General features: G+C 49.5%; 1 protein-coding gene and 1 long non-coding RNA gene across 2 annotated transcripts in view; both read left to right on the top strand.

Annotated features, from left to right (window-relative positions):
- Positions 1 to 17,867, top strand: part of LOC136625240 (uncharacterized) — a 262,243-nt gene that overhangs the window by 89,046 nt on the left and 155,330 nt on the right. The window lies entirely within an intron of this gene.
- Positions 6,278 to 17,867, top strand: part of LOC136624585 (uncharacterized) — a 32,628-nt gene continuing 21,038 nt past the window's right edge. Inside the window, exon 1 of the mRNA XM_066598545.1 lies at positions 6,278 to 6,329. Coding sequence (XP_066454642.1) covers positions 6,314 to 6,329 — 16 coding nt within the window. The 5' untranslated portion in view covers positions 6,278 to 6,313. The remainder of the gene's footprint in view (positions 6,330 to 17,867) is intronic.

Raw genomic sequence — 17,867 nt, 5'->3', positions numbered from 1 at the left:
AAAATGAAAAAAACCCCGACATTCTGCCATCTTTCAGCGCGCCTTGTTTCTACAGCGCACAAACTGCAACAAAAATGACCTGATAACTTTATTCTATGGGTCAGTATGATTACTATGATACCAAACCTGTATATTTTTTTTTTTACTATACTACTTTTTTTTTTCAAAGACAATTAATTTTTTTCAATTATTTTCTGCGGTCATTTTGTGCATGCGATAACTTTAATTTTTCCACCGACGTAATTCAGCGATGGCTCATTTTTTGCGGAATGTCCTGTAGTTTCTGTTAGTACTAATTTGGAATACGTGCGACCTTTTGATCGCTTTTTATTGCGTTTTTTCTGGGAGACAGGGTGACTGAAAAAGTGCATTTCTGGCGTTCTTAATTTTTTTTTCAGACGACGTTCACCGTGCGGCAAAAATAATGAGCTACTTTGATAGATCGGACTTTTACAGACGTGGTGATACCAAATATGTATTTTTATATTTAGACTTTTTAATTATAGATATGGCAAAAGGGGGTGATTGAAACTTTTGTTACTTTTTTTTAACTTTTAAGTCCCCCTGGGGGACTACAGTATGCGATACTTTGATCGCTCCTGTAGTATAACGTAATGCTATAGCATTACGTCATTCAGCATTCTGACAGGCAGTCTCTGAAGCCACCCCACGGCTCCCCCTGATCTCACCGTGGGTGGAGCGTGTAGGACCCCCGAACAGCTGTTTGGGGGCTTTAAATGCTGCTGTCAGAATTGACAGCAGCATTTAAAGGGTTAATAGCCGCGATTGGCTGAATGGCCGATCGAGGCTATTGCCCGCAGGTGTCAGCTGTACTAAACAGCTGACGCCTGCGCTGTATGCAGAGAGGTCGCCCCACGATCCCCCTGCATACATACCCCGAGGCTCCATGACGTAAATGTGTACGTCCTGGAGCGGGAAGGGGTTAATCCATGTATCCGCTGCTTTACGGCTGAGATATCGGCAGCGGTCCGCTGCTCGGGGGTCCAATGTGACCAGCAGAATCCTACAGAAGTCACTTTCTAGGAGACCCCTATTACTCCCAGTGCTTCATCAATGAAGCAGGGCGTAAATCGATGAACTCCCCCCGGTATACACTGGGGGGTAATAGATGAACTGCCCCGGTATACACTGGAGGTAATGGATGAACTACCCCGGAATACACTGGGGGGTAATAGAGGAACTGCCCCGGTATACACTGGGGGGTAATAGATGAACTACCCCGGTATACACTGGAGGGTAATAGATGAACTGCCCCGGTATACACGGGGGGTAATAGATGAACTGCCCCGGTATACACTGGGGGGTAATAGATGAACTGCCCTGGTATACACTGGGGGGTAATTGCTCCCCGGGAAGATGCTTCACAGCCCCCAGCAGTGACACCCGGCAGCTCTGCTATGGTGGAGGGTGCAGATGGCAGTCAGCAGGGGAGTGAAGACACAAGTCACAGACATTAGACTGTTGCACACACCTGAGATTCACACGTGAGATTTGTGCGCTGTGAGACGCAGGAATATGAACCCAATTCTTTTGAATGCGGCCGCATACATGAGTGACTCCCACCCCCCGCATCGCAGTGCATATGAGGTGGAAAATTGTGGCATGCCCTATCTTTGGGTGTGCCCTCACATTGCCCATCTTTTTCAACAGAGCCAGCGGCGGCATCGCACCATGTGCTAGGTGTATGCGAGTGCGATGCAAGCTCTCCCCTTGGAAACAATGGGAGACACTCTGCGATCCTCTGTCATGGCTGACCGCCGCCGTGGAGGAGCGCTACTTCCCCGAAGGGATGCGAGGCGGTTGTAATACAAAAATGCCTCGCATCCGCAGGGAAATCGCACGCTGGCGAGCGCGGTATCGGGCCGTGTGTCACTACTGCACTGGTCAGTGTGAAATAAGCATCACAGCAGTCAAGGGGTTAAAAAAAAGAGAAGAGAAAGAAGAATTAGGAGGTTCTGTGTCACCAGCTGACGGCCTGCACTGCTCGGTTATGTTGTGCGGTTTCCTGTTCTTGCTGTGTGGTGTGGTTATAGGTCCTTTCTGCCCTTCTTGTTTCTCCTCAGACACGACAATCGTCTCTATAAGATTCACAACCACCAGCCGCCGCCCCCCCCCCCCCCCGTGTCATCAGTGTCTCCTGACAGTGCGTGTTCTCGGGCTGCTGCTCTTCCCACAACAGCTCGGGGTTTTCTCGGTTCGCTCCTCCCTGTATATTTTGACAGCACCGGTGTGACCGCAGACTGAAGTATCTTCTCCGGGATTATACCTGCCGGTGGCCGTGCTCTGGGTCCGCTCCTGCCCTGACTTGCTGTGACCGTCCCGGTGAGCAGTGAAGTGTCTCCCCTGTGATGCCGGCGGTGCTCGGTAAGTGTGTCCGCTCTCCCATCTCCTGGCAGATTGTACAGACAGGCAGATCATGGTTGATAATCGTTCACTTCTCCTTCAGTGTTTCACATTCTTACAAGTGGGGAGTGTTTAACCCCCTAGTGACGGAGCTTTTTTTTTCTTTTTAGTTTTTTTCTCCTACCTTTAAAAAATCATAACTCCCTTTATTTATCCATCGACGTCGCTGTATGAAGGCTTGTTGTTCTTTGTGGGACGAGTTGTATTTTTCACTGGTGCTATTTAGTAAACCATATAATGTACTGAAAAACTTTATAAAAGTTCTAAGTGGAGAGAAAAGGGAAAAAAACAACATTCTGCCATTTTTGGTGCCTCCTGTTTCTACGGCGCACAAACTGCAACAAAAATGACCTGATAACTTCATTCTTTGGGTCAGTACGATTACTACGATAACAAACATATATATATATATTTTTTTTTTGCTGGACTACTTTTTTCTTTTTTTTTAAAGGACATTTAATTTTTTTGAATTATTTTCTGTCTCCATTTTCTGCGCACAATAACTTTAAAATTTTTCCGTTGACATAGTCGTGCGAGGGCTCATTGTGTGCGGGACGTCCTGTCGTTTCCATTGGTACCATTTTTGAATACACACGACTCTTTGATTCCTTTTATTACATTTTTTCTTGGAGACAGGGTGACCAAAAAAGCGCATTTCTGGCATTTCTTAATTTTTTTTCCGACGTTCACCGTGCGCGGTAAATAATGTGTTACTTTGATAGATTAGACTCTGTATTGTTTATTTTTACACTTTCTTTTAGTCCCCAGGGGGACCACAGCTAGTCATGCTTTGATCGCTCCTGCAGTATGATGTAATGCTATAGCATTACATCATATTGCTTTCTAACAGGCAGTCTATCAAGCCATCCCATGGGGACGGCTCAAGCCATACTGCCAGGACATCGTTCAGGGGATTTAAATGCCACTGTCAGAATTGACAGCGGCATTTAAAGGGTTAACAGCCCCGTTTGGCAGCGCAGCTTGTTGGGGCTGTTGCCCACAGGTGTCAGCTGTAATAAACAGCTGACACCCGCGATGTATAGAGGGAGATTAAAGCGCTACATCCCTTCGTACACTTCCTGCAATGGCAGAACGTAAAAACACTATGGGGCCGTCACTAAGGGGTTAAGGCCCATTTCACATGTCTGGATTTGAATTGCGGAATACACGATCGTCACCTGCGCGAATGATCTGCGGTATTCCGCATCCATACAAAGAATAGAACATTTGCGCAGCTATTGCGATTTTCACTCCCAGGAATACAATCACAGCATGTTCTATTTTTATGTGGATTCCGATCGAGGTCAATGGAAGCCGTGTGACCCGTGGCCCATCCGTGATTGACTTTGCGGTTAGGTCACGGGTACCCGCGTCATCGCCTAGCGACAGTGCGGGAAGAACAGAGATTTGGGAAAAAATACTGTAATGCGTATTTGACTGACCTGCGTTTAGTCTGTTCCTGTCGGCGCTGGAGGTTCCTCTTCGGCTGCCTGTCCACAGGCGATGATATGCTTGTGATAAATCACCCGCAGCTCACACTCCGTAAAGCCTTCCATAGGATTACTATGGAAAGTGCAGCGCCGAAGTCCACGAGTGAAGAATCAGCAATTCTCTGCTTGCAGGATTAAAATCGCGGCATGCTGCGATTGCCGCGATTTTCCGCGGTGAGTCTATCTGTTAGATAGGCTCATCTCGGAGACCGGTCAGTGCTCCCCACGCCTTCCCTGTGGCAAATACCGCTAGCGATATTCCCCCTCAGCCGTGGACAGGGGGGCTTAGATTCTCCATCACTGAATTCCGTAGAGATACAGGATGATATATTTCTGCGTGTTGCGCCATTTCATCCTGGCAAATACCAGGCGGCCAAACAGAAGTCAGCCAGACTCCATTATAGTCACTAAGTGCCATTCAGCGCCGTTCGGTTCCATCATAAGACGGATGCAGATTAGTGGATCCCCACTTTATTGCTGCTGTAACAGATCAGGAAAAGGGACCCCGCGGTGCAGATGTGAACGACGCCTCAGGGGGGCGCTCACGCATCTCTGATTTACTGCAGTTTACACGGGTTTTGTGCGGCTCCGCAGCAGATTTCATCCCATCTATTTGTTTTCTCTAATATCTTATCTGTGTTATAATTTTCTCACCAGACAGAATTTTTTTTCTATAAACCACACAACTCCATTAACCCTTTAATAACGTGGCTTATTTTGATCCTAAGGGCACAGGGATTGTTTTTTTTTTTCTTGAGAGTTTCATCTTCAGTCTTCAAAAGCCATAACTATCTTTCCGTGGACGTGGCCATACGAGGGCTTGTGTTCTGCGTGGCAAGCTGTAGTTTTATTGGTACCGATTTAGGGTATATATTGTGTATTGTAGAACTTCTATTACATTTTTTGGGAAGGCAGAGAGAATAAACATCACTTTACCATTTTTTTTCCAACACCATTAAGGCCTCATGCCCACGGGCACGTGCGGAGTCCAAGTGCAGAATCGCACAACGGAATCCACCCGTGCCCGCGGCCATGGATATTTTCTCAATTGTTCGGATGCGGTGTGGGTCTTCTCCGTCCTAGATAGATCTTCTTTTCTTCTACACTGTAGATTGTGCGGACGCTGACCGGTGTGCTGCGCACATGCACTTTGCATTTTTTTATAAAATCTCCGGCTTTCCCGCAGATCCGCAGTGTCAGCTGCAGGTGTGGTATGAATCAGACGGCTTCCAGCGACTTCAATGGAAGCCATTCGTTTGGAAATCCGCAAAAAATGGAGCATGCTGCGATTTTTATCCCGTGTGTGCAATCCGCACGACAGGAAATATGACATCCGCAGGTATTTAATTACCTGCAGATGCCAAATGATTGTCTGTGGTTGTATTGAACTGCGTATCATCCAAGGACTATCACTCCTGATCCACACAGACAGCTGGCAGGCCCATGCCCTCTAATACCCACCAGACAGCGCAGGGCTAGAAGCAGGAGCGGTACGGGATGCTCAGTCCTGCCTTGTGCCACAACTGGAGCTGCTGTTCTCTGGGACTTCTAGACGACCTCATGAAGGAGACCCTGAACCGGCAGGAGGGAGCTTATCTGTAATGTGTCTATGAACATGTGTATATATTCTGTCAAAAATAATCCCGCCCCTAGAAACAGGTGTCTGCAAAACCCAGCATGCAGTTCCATTTTAGGCAGATATGATTAGAGTTGTGTGGTGATTAGATGAACGGTCTTGTCACCGGAGGCCCTACGGCTGCATTCCCATGAACGGATATCGGCTCGGTTTTCACGCCGAGCCGATATACGTCGTCCTTATCTGCAGGGGGGGGGGGGGGGGTGGAAGAGCCAGGAGCAGGAACTGAGCTCCCGCCCCCTCTCCGCCCCTCTGCACTATTTGCAATAAAAGGAGGTGGGACGGGGGCAGGGCTAATTCTCGGCACTTAGCCCTGCCCCTGTCCCGCCTCTCGCCATTGCAAATAGTGCAGAGGGGCGGAGAGGGGGCGGGAGCCTCAGTTCCTGCTCCTGGCTCTTCCATCCTCACCCCGCTGCAGATGAGGACGACGTATATCGGCTCGGTGTGAAAACCGAGCCGATATACGCTCGTGGGAATGCAGCCTAAAACTGTTTTCCCCTTGGCCTATAAGAGGCTCTCGGAGGCGACGACTGCAAAATCTAACCGACATCACAGGACATTTGAAATCCAGCGCGCGCATTATACACAGGGGGCGGGGCGTCCTGGGAGTCAGTGGCTCCATGATTGGTGAAAAACAGAACAACCACCAATCCCGGAGCCGGCGCCGCCCCCATGCTATCCTCCTCCTGTCGCTGGTCCACGCCTCCCCTAACGTCTTGTGAAAATACCGTTTTTGCCTGCATACTGAAGTGTGTTCTCCGTGATGCCGGCGGTGCTCGGTAAGTGTTTGATCTCCCGGCATGTCAGTGGCGCTCTCCCATCTCCCGGTATGTCGGCGGTTTTCTCCCATCTCCCGGCTCTCTCGTTCAGGCTCCCCCAGCTGACATATCGGGACCTGCTGAAACCTGCAGACCCTCCTCACCAAGTGCTCTGATAACGGGGGGCACAGCGGCCGCAGTCAGTACCGGAGGGGGCGTCCTGCTCGTGTGGAGGGCTGGAGGATTGTCCCGTTCATATGCAGTATACAGACAAGCCTGCAGGTGGCGCTGTTCCCACAATATTACGAATTTGGTAATCTGTGTGGTTTCTGTCAGTGGGCGGGACCAGGAGGCGGGGTTATATCTGCATGTCAGTTACAGACCACCTGCAGTACACAGTTGTCCCTCATTATAAAGCACTCCTGCTCCTTAGGCCTCATGTCCACGGGCAAAAGAAGAATTAAAATCCGCAGCGGATTTTAACTCTTCTCCCGCATGCGGATCCGCACCCCATAGGGATGCATTGACCACCCGCGGGGTAGATAAATACCCGCGGATGGTCAATAAAAGTGATTTAAAAAAAAATGGAGCATGGAAAAATCTGGACCATGCTCCATTTTCATGCGGGTCTCCCGCGGGCTTCTATTGAAGCGTATGGAAGCCGTCCGGATCCGCGGGAGACCTAAAATAGGAATTTAAAGTATTTACCATCCGTAGCGGACCGGGAAGGTCTCCTCTTCCTCACGGCCGCATCTTCCTTGCTTCGGCTCGGCGGATGTGCCCGGCGCATGCGCGCGGCATGTCGACAACGTGCCGGCGACGTGCCGCCGGCGTCAGGAATTCATCCGCCGGCCGAAAATGAAGATCCGGCCGTGAGGAAGAGCAGAGCTTCGCCGCCCGCGCCGGATAGGTAAATGCTTTTAAATTCTTATTTTCGGCGCTCATGTCCGCGGGGCAGGAGGGACCCGCTGCAGATTCTCCATGGAGAATCTGCAGCGGATCTTATTTTCCCCGTGGACATGAGGCCTAAAAGTGATTTTAAAAAAAATGGAGCATGAAAAAATCTGGACCATGCTCCATTTTCGTGCGGGTCTCCCGCGGGGACGGCTCCCGCGGGCTTCTATTGAAGCCTATGGAAGCCGTCCGGATCCGCGGGAGACAAAAATGGGAATTTACTCACCCGCTCCGGATCTTCCCTTCGCCGCAGCTTCATCTTCTCTCCGTCGGCATATTAGCACTTTCTGCTTGGTTAAGCAGCGCTGCTGATTAGAGCCACCTGATTGGCTCTTTGGCACCACGTGACTACAATCCGCGTGCACGCTGTGTAGTCACGTGGTGCCAAAGAGCCAATCAGGTGGCTCTAATCAGCAGCGCTGCTTAACCTAAGCAGAAAGTGCTAATATGCTCTCCGTCGCGGCCGGATCTTTTTTTCTTCGGGCCGGCGCATGCGCGGGGCACGCAGCCGACGTGCCCTGCGCATCCGCTGGGCCGAAGAGAGAAGATGAAGCCGCGGCGAAGAGAAGATCCGGAGCGGGCGAGAGGTGAGTAAATTTTTATTTTTATGCCTCATGTCCGCGGGGCAGGAGGGACCCGCTACGGATTCTACATGGAGAATCCGGAGCGGGCCTGATTTTCCCCGTGGACATGAGGCCTTACTGCCCCCAGGTGGCCGGCAGCGGGGAGGTGTGTTGGGGGTGATTGTTCTCCGGGAGATGCAAAGTCATCCTGTAGATGTGACGCCCTCTAATGGCTTCAGATGGTTTTACATCCAATTGGGAAGCAGGAATAGAGAAGCCCCAAGTCAGGACAGAACCGAACAGCGCCAAACAGACTGACTATAATGGGGTCTGTTCGGTTTCCGTGCAGCGGCACAACTTTTGAACAGAAGAAAAAGTACTATTTTTTTTTTGTGTGTGTGTGTGGGGAATTGAGAAAAAAATCAATTCTGCCATGTTTTTTTTTTTTCCAGCGTTAACCATGCAGTATAAGGCTGGATTCAGACAACCGTATATCGGCTCGGTTTTCACGCCGAGCCGATGTACGTCGTCTTTCTCTGCAGGGGGCGGGGCCTGGAAGAGCCAGGAGCAGGAACTGAGCTCCCGCCCCCTCTCTGCCTCCTCTCCGCCCCTCTGTACTATTTGCAATGAGGAGAGGCAGGACAGGGGTGGGGCTAATTCTCGGAACTTAGCCCCGCCCCGCCTCCTTTCATTGCAAATAGTGCAGAGGAGCAGAGAGGGGGCAGAGAGGGGGGCGGGAGCTCAGTTCCTGCACTGCGAATCCACAGCAAATACCGCCCATTACTGCCTATGGAGATCCGCTGCTTCCTGCACACAAGCGGAAATCAATTGTAATTTCTGCTCACGGAGGAACAATCGCAGCATGCTCAATATTCATGCCGGCTCCGTCTGACCCGCACCCATTCCGACTAGCAACAGTGCGGGGAAATCTGCACTGTGCATGTGTGACGGCCGGACCATATGCAGCACAGAAGAAAACTAAGGGTACGCGGGGTCACCGGCTACGGTCAGGGCCAGAGTCCGCTGTCGGGATCCGGATCTTCCATGTGCAGATGGCCTATTAGTGATTTTTTTTTTTTTTTTTTAAACTACAGTATTCTTATTTTTTAATTGATTTATTCTTTTTTACTTCCCTGTGGAATTAATTACAATTCTTCTATATCGCAGTGCATTATTGGTATCATTAGTGATCACAGGCCAATGTCTGGTGTCCAGTTGCTGCAGCAGCCGATGACGTGACAAGCAGGGCGCCTTCACCTGAGAGAACCCTTTAGGCCTCATGTCCACGGGGAAAATCAGGCCCGCTACGGATTCTCCATGGAGAATCCGTAGCGGGTCCCTCCTGCCCCGCGGACATGAGCGTGGAAAATAAGAATAAACTTACCCGCAGCGGACCATGCAGATCTTCTCTTCTTCGCGGCTGGATCTTCTTTCTTCGGCCCGCGTATGTGCTCGGCACGCCGGCGGCGTGCCGCGCGCATGCATCGGGCACATCCGCCGGGCTGAAGAAAGAAGATCCAGCCGGGAAGAAGAGAAGACCTGCCCGGTCCGCTGCGGGTACGTTATTCTTATTTTAGGTCTCCCACGGATCCGGATGGCTTCCATAGGCTTCAATAGAAGCCTGCAGGAGCCGTCCCTGCAGGAGACCCGCACGAAAATGCAGCCATGTCCATTTTTTTTTTTATGCTCCATTTTTTTTAAAAATTCTCTTTTACTGACCATCCGCTGGTATTTATCTACCCGCGGGTGGTCAATGCATCCCTATGGGATGCGGATCCGCGGGCGGGAGAAGAGTTAAAATCCGCTGCGGATTTTAATTCTTCTTTTCCCCGTGGAACATGAGGCCTTACATGCCACAATCAACATTGATCACCGAATGTAAAAGATAACAGCAGAGATATGTGTGCTCACTAGAGATAAGCGAGCACAAAAATGCTCGGGTGCTCGTTGCTCGAGTCGAACTTTCCGCAATGCTCGAGGGTTCGTCTCAAGTAACGAACCCCATTGAAGTCAATGGGCAACTCGAGCATTTTTGTATATGACTGATGCTCGCTAAGGTTTTCATTTGTACAAATCTTCAAAACCTACAAAAGTGATGGAAACGACACAGAAACGGATAGGGCGGGCGAGGGGCTACATGCAGGGCTCCATCTTAGGTTCCCAGGTCTCACTATTAAGCCACAATAGCGGCAAGAGTGCCCCCCCCCCCTAACAATTTTTACTTCGGACAAACCCTCATTAGCAAGGCACACCTTAGCTAAGCACCACACTACCTCCAACTAAGCACAAGCACTGCCTGCGGGACACACCGCTGCCACTTCTCCTGGGTTACATGCTGCCCAACCCCTCCCCCCCTGCACGACCCAGTGTCCACAGCGCACACCAAAGTGTCCCTGCGCAGCCTTCAGCTGCCCTCATGCCACACGCTGGCCTCATAGCCACACCACCCTCATGTCTATTGAGAAGTGCGTCTGCCATGAGGAGGAACCGGAGGCCCACACTGCAGAGGGTTGGCAGGGCCAGGCAGCGACCCTCTTTAAAAGGGGCGGGGCGATAGCCCACAATGCTGTACAGAATCAATGAGAAATTGACGTTCGATCTTCATTCCAATCCTGTGCCACCTCCGTCAGGAGCTGCAAACGTGGGTAGGAGTTACATAGCAATGGGGAACCCATGTGCCACACAGTATTCATTCTGTCAAGGTGTCGCATAGCTCAATCCACACTGCAAGGGGAAAGCCGTCAGCGCTCTGCCCCCTACCCAAGTCAGTCAGTGTCTTTGTGCCAGACAGGTCAAACACCGCAATGGGAACTAAGTTTGCACCAACAGCATAGGGGGGTCCTAGGAAACCTAAGACATGAACAAAAAATAAATCTGAGCGGACAAACATGGCAGACTTGCACCGCGCCCACGACATAGGCCTTGGCCCACAGATTCAGCAATCGTAGGCAGGAAGCGGACTTTCACTGCACCCAGGACATAGGCCTCTGCACAAACCCTCAGCAATCGCGGGCCTACAGCGGACTCCTATGCTAGCGTAGCTGTGCACGTCTCATCAGTGCTGTATTGCTCCTGTAGTTTGTCCCAATGCAGTGCCCCGGATAGTAGAGCTAACGTCAGATTAAATACAGGTGGGCTTCGGCCCACACTGCATGCCCCAGTCAGACTGGCCTTTTTTCATAGACACAGGCAGGTACAACTCCGCTCTGGGAAGTCTGTGTGGACCCACAGCATGGGTGGGCCCCAGGAAGCCACCAACGGTGCATAAATAAATCCCAATACAGTCCCCCGAATAGCTGAGCTAACGTGACATAAAGTACCCGTGGGCTTCGGCCCACACTCCATGCCCGAGTTAGACTGGGGTTTTTTAATTAATAGTCACAGGCAGGTACAACTCCGCAATGGGAAGTCTGTGTGGATCCACACCATGGGTGGCTTCCTGGAACCCACCGACGGTACATAAATATATCCCATTGCAGTGCCCCGCACAGCTGAGCTAACGTCAGATTAAATGCAGGTGGGCTTTGGCGAACACTGCATGCCCTAGTCAGACAGTTTTTTTGTTTTTTTTAATTAATAGTCACAGGCAGGTACAACTCCCCTATGGGAAGTCTGTGTGGAGTGGACCCACAGCATGGGTGGCTCCCTGGAACCCACCGACGGTACATTATTAAATCCCATTGCAGTGCCCTGCACAGCAGAGCTAACGTCAGATAAAATACATATGGGCTTCGGCCCACACTGCATGCCCCAGTCAGACTGGGTTTTTTTTCTTGGGCCAGATACGTAGAACACCGCGATGTGAAAACGTAGTGCAGCCATACTATGCACAGACCCCTGTAGTATTCCTGTAGCAAAGGTATAAGCTGACCCCACTAACAGTTATGTTGCAAAAGTCCAGTTAGACCGCAGTAACATTTCAGTAGCAGCAGTATAGACTGACCCCAGTAACATTTCAGTAGCAGCAGTATAGGCAGAGCCCAGTAACATTTCAGTAGCAGCACTATAGACAGACCCCAGTAACATTTCAGTAGTAACAGTATAGACAGAGCTCAGTAACATTTCATTTGCAGCATTATAGACAGACCCCAGTAACATTTCATTTGCAGCATTATAGACAGACCCCAGTAACATTTCATTTGCAGCATTATAGACAGACCCCAGTAACATTTCATTTGCAGCATTATAGACAGACCCCAGTAACATTTCAGTAGCAGCAGTATAGACAGACACCAGTAACATTTCAGTAGCAGCAGTGTAGGCAGAGCCCAGTAACATTTCAGAATTAACAGTATAGACAGACCCCAGTAACATTTCATTTGCAGCAGTATAGACAGACCCCAGTAACATTTCATTTGCAGCAGTATAGGCAGACCCCAGTAACATTTCATTTGCAGCAGTATAGACAGACCCCAGTAACCTTTCAGTAGCAGCATTATAGACAGACCCCAGTAACATTTCATTTGCAGCATTATAGACAGAGCCCAGTAACATTTCAGTAGCAGCAGTGCAGACAGAGCCCAGTAACATTTCAGTAGCAGCAGTGCAGACAGAGCCCAGTAACATTTCAGTAGCAGCAGTGCAGACAGAGCCCAGTAACATTTCAGTAGCAGCAGTGCAGACAGAGCCCAGTAACATTTCAGTAGCAGCAGTGCAGACAGAGCCCAGTAACATTTCAGTAGCAGCAGTGCAGACAGAGCCCAGTAACATTTCAGTAGCAGCAGTGCAGACAGAGCCCAGTAACATTTCAGTAGCAGCAGTGCAGACAGAGCCCAGTAACATTTCAGTAGCAGCAGTGCAGACAGAGCCCAGTAACATTTCAGTAGCAGCAGTGCAGACAGAGCCCAGTAACATTTCAGTAGCAGCAGTGCAGACAGAGCCCAGTAACATTTCATTTGCAGCATTATAGACAGACCCCAGTAACATTTCATTTGCAGCATTATAGACAGACCCCAGTAACATTTCATTTGCAGCATTATAGACAGACCCCAGTAACATTTCAGTAGCAGCAGTATAGACAGACACCAGTAACATTTCAGTAGCAGCAGTGTAGGCAGAGCCCAGTAACATTTCAGAATTAACAGTATAGACAGACCCCAGTAACATTTCATTTGCAGCAGTATAGACAGACCCCAGTAACATTTCATTTGCAGCAGTATAGGCAGACCCCAGTAACATTTCATTTGCAGCAGTATAGACAGACCCCAGTAACCTTTCAGTAGCAGCATTATAGACAGACCCCAGTAACATTTCATTTGCAGCATTATAGACAGAGCCCAGTAACATTTCAGTAGCAGCAGTGCAGACAGAGCCCAGTAACATTTCAGTAGCAGCAGTGCAGACAGAGCCCAGTAACATTTCAGTAGCAGCAGTGCAGACAGAGCCCAGTAACATTTCAGTAGCAGCAGTGCAGACAGAGCCCAGTAACATTTCAGTAGCAGCAGTGCAGACAGAGCCCAGTAACATTTCAGTAGCAGCAGTGCAGACAGAGCCCAGTAACATTTCAGTAGCAGCAGTGCAGACAGAGCCCAGTAACATTTCAGTAGCAGCAGTGCAGACAGAGCCCAGTAACATTTCAGTAGCAGCAGTGCAGACAGAGCCCAGTAACATTTCAGTAGCAGCAGTGCAGACAGAGCCCAGTAACATTTCAGTAGCAGCAGTGCAGACAGAGCCCAGTAACATTTCATTTGCAGCAGTGCAGACAGAGCCCAGTAACATTTCATTTGCAGCATTATAGACAGACCCCAGTAACATTTCATTTGCAGCATTATAGACAGACCCCAGTAACATTTCATTTGCAGCATTATAGACAGACCCCAGTAACATTTCATTTGCAGCATTATAGACAGACCCCAGTAACATTTCATTTGCAGCATTATAGACAGACCCCAGTAACATTTCATTTGCAGCATTATAGACAGACCCCAGTAACATTTCAGTAGCAGCAGTATAGACAGACACCAGTAACATTTCAGTAGCAGCAGTGTAGGCAGAGCCCAGTAACATTTCAGAATTAACAGTATAGACAGACCCCAGTAACATTTCATTTGCAGCAGTATAGACAGACCCCAGTAACATTTCATTTGCAGCAGTATAGACAGACCCCAGTAACATTTCATTTGCAGCAGTATAGGCAGACCCCAGTAACATTTCATTTGCAGCAGTATAGACAGACCCCAGTAACCTTTCAGTAGCAGCATTATAGACAGACCCCAGTAACATTTCATTTGCAGCATTATAGACAGAGCCCAGTAACATTTCAGTAGCAGCAGTGCAGACAGAGCCCAGTAACATTTCAGTAGCAGCAGTGCAGACAGAGCCCAGTAACATTTCAGTAGCAGCAGTGCAGACAGAGCCCAGTAACATTTCAGTAGCAGCAGTGCAGACAGAGCCCAGTAACATTTCAGTAGCAGCAGTGCAGACAGAGCCCAGTAACATTTCAGTAGCAGCAGTGCAGACAGAGCCCAGTAACATTTCAGTAGCAGCAGTGCAGACAGAGCCCAGTAACATTTCAGTAGCAGCAGTGCAGACAGAGCCCAGTAACATTTCAGTAGCAGCAGTGCAGACAGAGCCCAGTAACATTTCAGTAGCAGCAGTGCAGACAGAGCCCAGTAACATTTCAGTAGCAGCAGTGCAGACAGAGCCCAGTAACATTTCAGTAGCAGCAGTGCAGACAGAGCCCAGTAACATTTCAGTAGCAGCAGTGCAGACAGAGCCCAGTAACATTTCAGTAGCAGCAGTGCAGACAGAGCCCAGTAACATTTCAGTAGCAGCAGTGCAGACAGAGCCCAGTAACATTTCAGTAGCAGCAGTGCAGACAGAGCCCAGTAACATTTCAGTAGCAGCAGTGCAGACAGAGCCCAGTAACATTTCAGTAGCAGCAGTGCAGACAGAGCCCAGTAACATTTCAGTAGCAGCAGTGCAGACAGAGCCCAGTAACATTTCAGTAGCAGCAGTGCAGACAGAGCCCAGTAACATTTCAGTAGCAGCAGTGCAGACAGAGCCCAGTAACATTTCAGTAGCAGCAGTGCAGACAGAGCCCAGTAACATTTCAGTAGCAGCAGTGCAGACAGAGCCCAGTAACATTTCAGTAGCAGCAGTGCAGACAGAGCCCAGTAACATTTCAGTAGCAGCAGTGCAGACAGAGCCCAGTAACATTTCAGTAGCAGCAGTGCAGACAGAGCCCAGTAACATTTCAGTAGCAGCAGTGCAGACAGAGCCCAGTAACATTTCAGTAGCAGCAGTGCAGACAGAGCCCAGTAACATTTCAGTAGCAGCAGTGCAGACAGAGCTCAGTAACATTTCAGTAGCAGCAGTGCAGACAGAGCCCAGTAACATTTCATTTGCAGCAGTGCAGACAGAGCCCAGTAACATTTCAGTAGCAGCAGTGCAGACAGAGCCCAGTAACATTTCATTTGCAGCAGTGCAGACAGAGCTCAGTAACATTTCAGTAGCAGCAGTGCAGACAGAGCCCAGTAACATTTCATTTGCAGCAGTGTAGACAGAGCCCAGTAACCTTTTTTAGGAGCAGAAGTATAGGCAGACCGAAGTAACATTTCTGTCGCAGAAGTATAGGCAGACCCCTGCAGCATTACTGTGGCAGAAGTATAGGCAGGCAGACCCGGGTGACATTTCTGTAGCAAGAGTGTAGGCCAACCCCTGACACATTGGGATACCATGAGTGCAGGCGAAGGCTGGAAAAATTACTTGGATTACAGTGTAGGCGAGGGCCCAAAAAATTGCTGTACCAACAGTACAAATGTACCCCAGAAAAATTGCTCAACTCAAAGGGCAGGTGAAACCCATTAATATGTAAGCTTACTGTGGATTAATTTGTAACAGAGCCTGGCAGCCCTGTTAAAAAAAATTGGTTCATGTTGAAGTTTCAATGCTTCAGTTAGAAACATAGAACTACTGTTTGACAAAAGTTATATGAGCCTTTTGGGCCGCAGAAAAATTGGCGGTGTAAAAAATTTTTGAATTATTGGCATGCAGTTGGAGGAAAACAGCGCTTATGTTACGCAAACTGCACCCAGGAAAAAAATTATACAGAAGCCTGCAAGCAGGCCTAGCTGTGCAATAGTGAGGTACTACAACTGCCTGCAGCCACGGAGTTAAATGCACACGGTCACAGATAGCCCTAAACAGGAGCGTTTTTGGGGTACTTGTTGACAGGATTCTACAGTAGCACTGTCCCTGCCTCACCAATACTTCCCCTATACTCTGTATAATTGGCTGCAGACTGAGAATGCAATAGTCTTCAGAGCCCAAGCTGAAAAAAAAAATTGGTGCAAAACTGCTCCTAGCAGCCACAACAGTAATGCACACGGTAAGATGTGGCCCTAAGAAGGACCGTTGGGGTTCTTCTAGGCAGGATTCCACACAACCACTGTCCCTGCCTCACCAATACTTCCCCTGTACTCTGTATAATTGGCTGCAGATTGAGTACGCAATAGTCTGCAGAGCCCAAGATGAAAAAAAAAAATTGGTGCAAAACTGCTCCTAGCAGCCACAACAGTAATGCACACGGTCACAGATGGCCCTAAACAGGAGCTTTTTTGGGGTACTTGTTGACAGGATTCTACACTACCACTGTCCCTGCCTCACCAATACTTCCCCTATACTCTGTATAATTGGCTGCAGACTGAGAACGCAATAGTCTGCAGAGCCCAAGATGAAAAAAAAATTGGTGCAAAACTGCTCCTAGCAGCCACAACTGTAATTCACACGGTAAGATGTGGCCCTAAGAAGGACCGTTGGGGTTCTTCCAGACAGGATTCTACACTACCACTGTCCCTGCTTCACCAATACTTCCCCTATACTACGTAGTACAGACTGCAGCCTGAGAACTCTATAGCTGTAATGGGGCTGCACGCCCGATATAAAACTAAAAAAAAAATAAAATTAGCAAAACTGCTCCCAGCAGCCACAACAGTAATGCACATGGTCAGATGTGGCCCTAAGAAGGACCATTGGGGTTCTTGAAGACGCTAACACTCTCCCTATAGCAGCAGCAGCACTCTCCCTAATCTCTGCCAGCGTGTGTCTGAGGCAAGCAGCGGGTGGGGCTGCCTTATATACTCGGCGGTCACTTGATCTCACCAGCCACTCACTGCAGGGGGGTGGGATAGGGCTGTAACGTCACAGGACGAAGTGGTAATGCCTTCCCTGCATGTCTATTGGCCAAAAAATGGCGCAAAACTTTCAGGGAAGGAAATGGAATTGACTCGAATACCGCGTGGTGCTCGCCTCGAGTAACGAGCATCTCGAACACCCCTAATACTCGAACGAGCATTAAGCTTGGACGAGTATGCTCGCTCATCTCTAGTGCTCACTGATCCCCACTGTTGGAGCAGGAGATGACTGTCAGTCACAGCCCACTCCAGGTGCCGATATCGCAGGCTCAGTTCAGGCCCATGCCCCCTAATGCCCACCGGACAGTGCAGAGCTAGAAGCAGGAGCGGTACAGGATGCCCAGTCCTGCCTTGTGCCACAACTGGAGCTGCTGTTCTCTGGAACTTCTAGACCACCTTATGACAGAGATGCTGAGCCTGCAGAAGGGAGTAGTTCCATCTCAGGCAGGTCTGTAAATGATGAGAGTTGCGGTGTGAGTAGATGAACGGTCTTTCCACCTAAGACCCTAAAAGTGGTTCCCCCTTAGCCTATAAGAGGCTCTCGGAGGCTCCTTGTGTGTGGTGACCTCTTCTTCCGCTTGTGTAGAGCTTGTTGACCACTAGACGCCTCTACGACGCAGAGAAGAGATTTCCCCCCGTTACCAGAGTCTGAGAGGGGCGCATTATTGGGATGTGAGAAGCTGGATGGTCCTATCGATGAATTGTCCCCCACCGGCTGTTCTGACCGGACTGTTAGGGGGTGTTGGGACCAGCAGGTGTGTGGGGGCACACAAGGTGACCGGGCTCAGGACGCCCCCTACAGACCACCAGTAGAGAGGAGCGTCTGACCAGACTGTTAGGTGTTGAGACCAGCGGATGTGCATGCGCGCTCCGCTGATGGGGATGAGTAAGGCCTCCTGCCCACGGCC

Source organism: Eleutherodactylus coqui, chromosome 4 (assembly GCF_035609145.1).
Source record: "Eleutherodactylus coqui strain aEleCoq1 chromosome 4, aEleCoq1.hap1, whole genome shotgun sequence".
NCBI classification, from domain to species: domain Eukaryota; kingdom Metazoa; phylum Chordata; class Amphibia; order Anura; family Eleutherodactylidae; genus Eleutherodactylus; species Eleutherodactylus coqui.
This window is presented reverse-complemented; position numbering and strand designations above follow the sequence as displayed.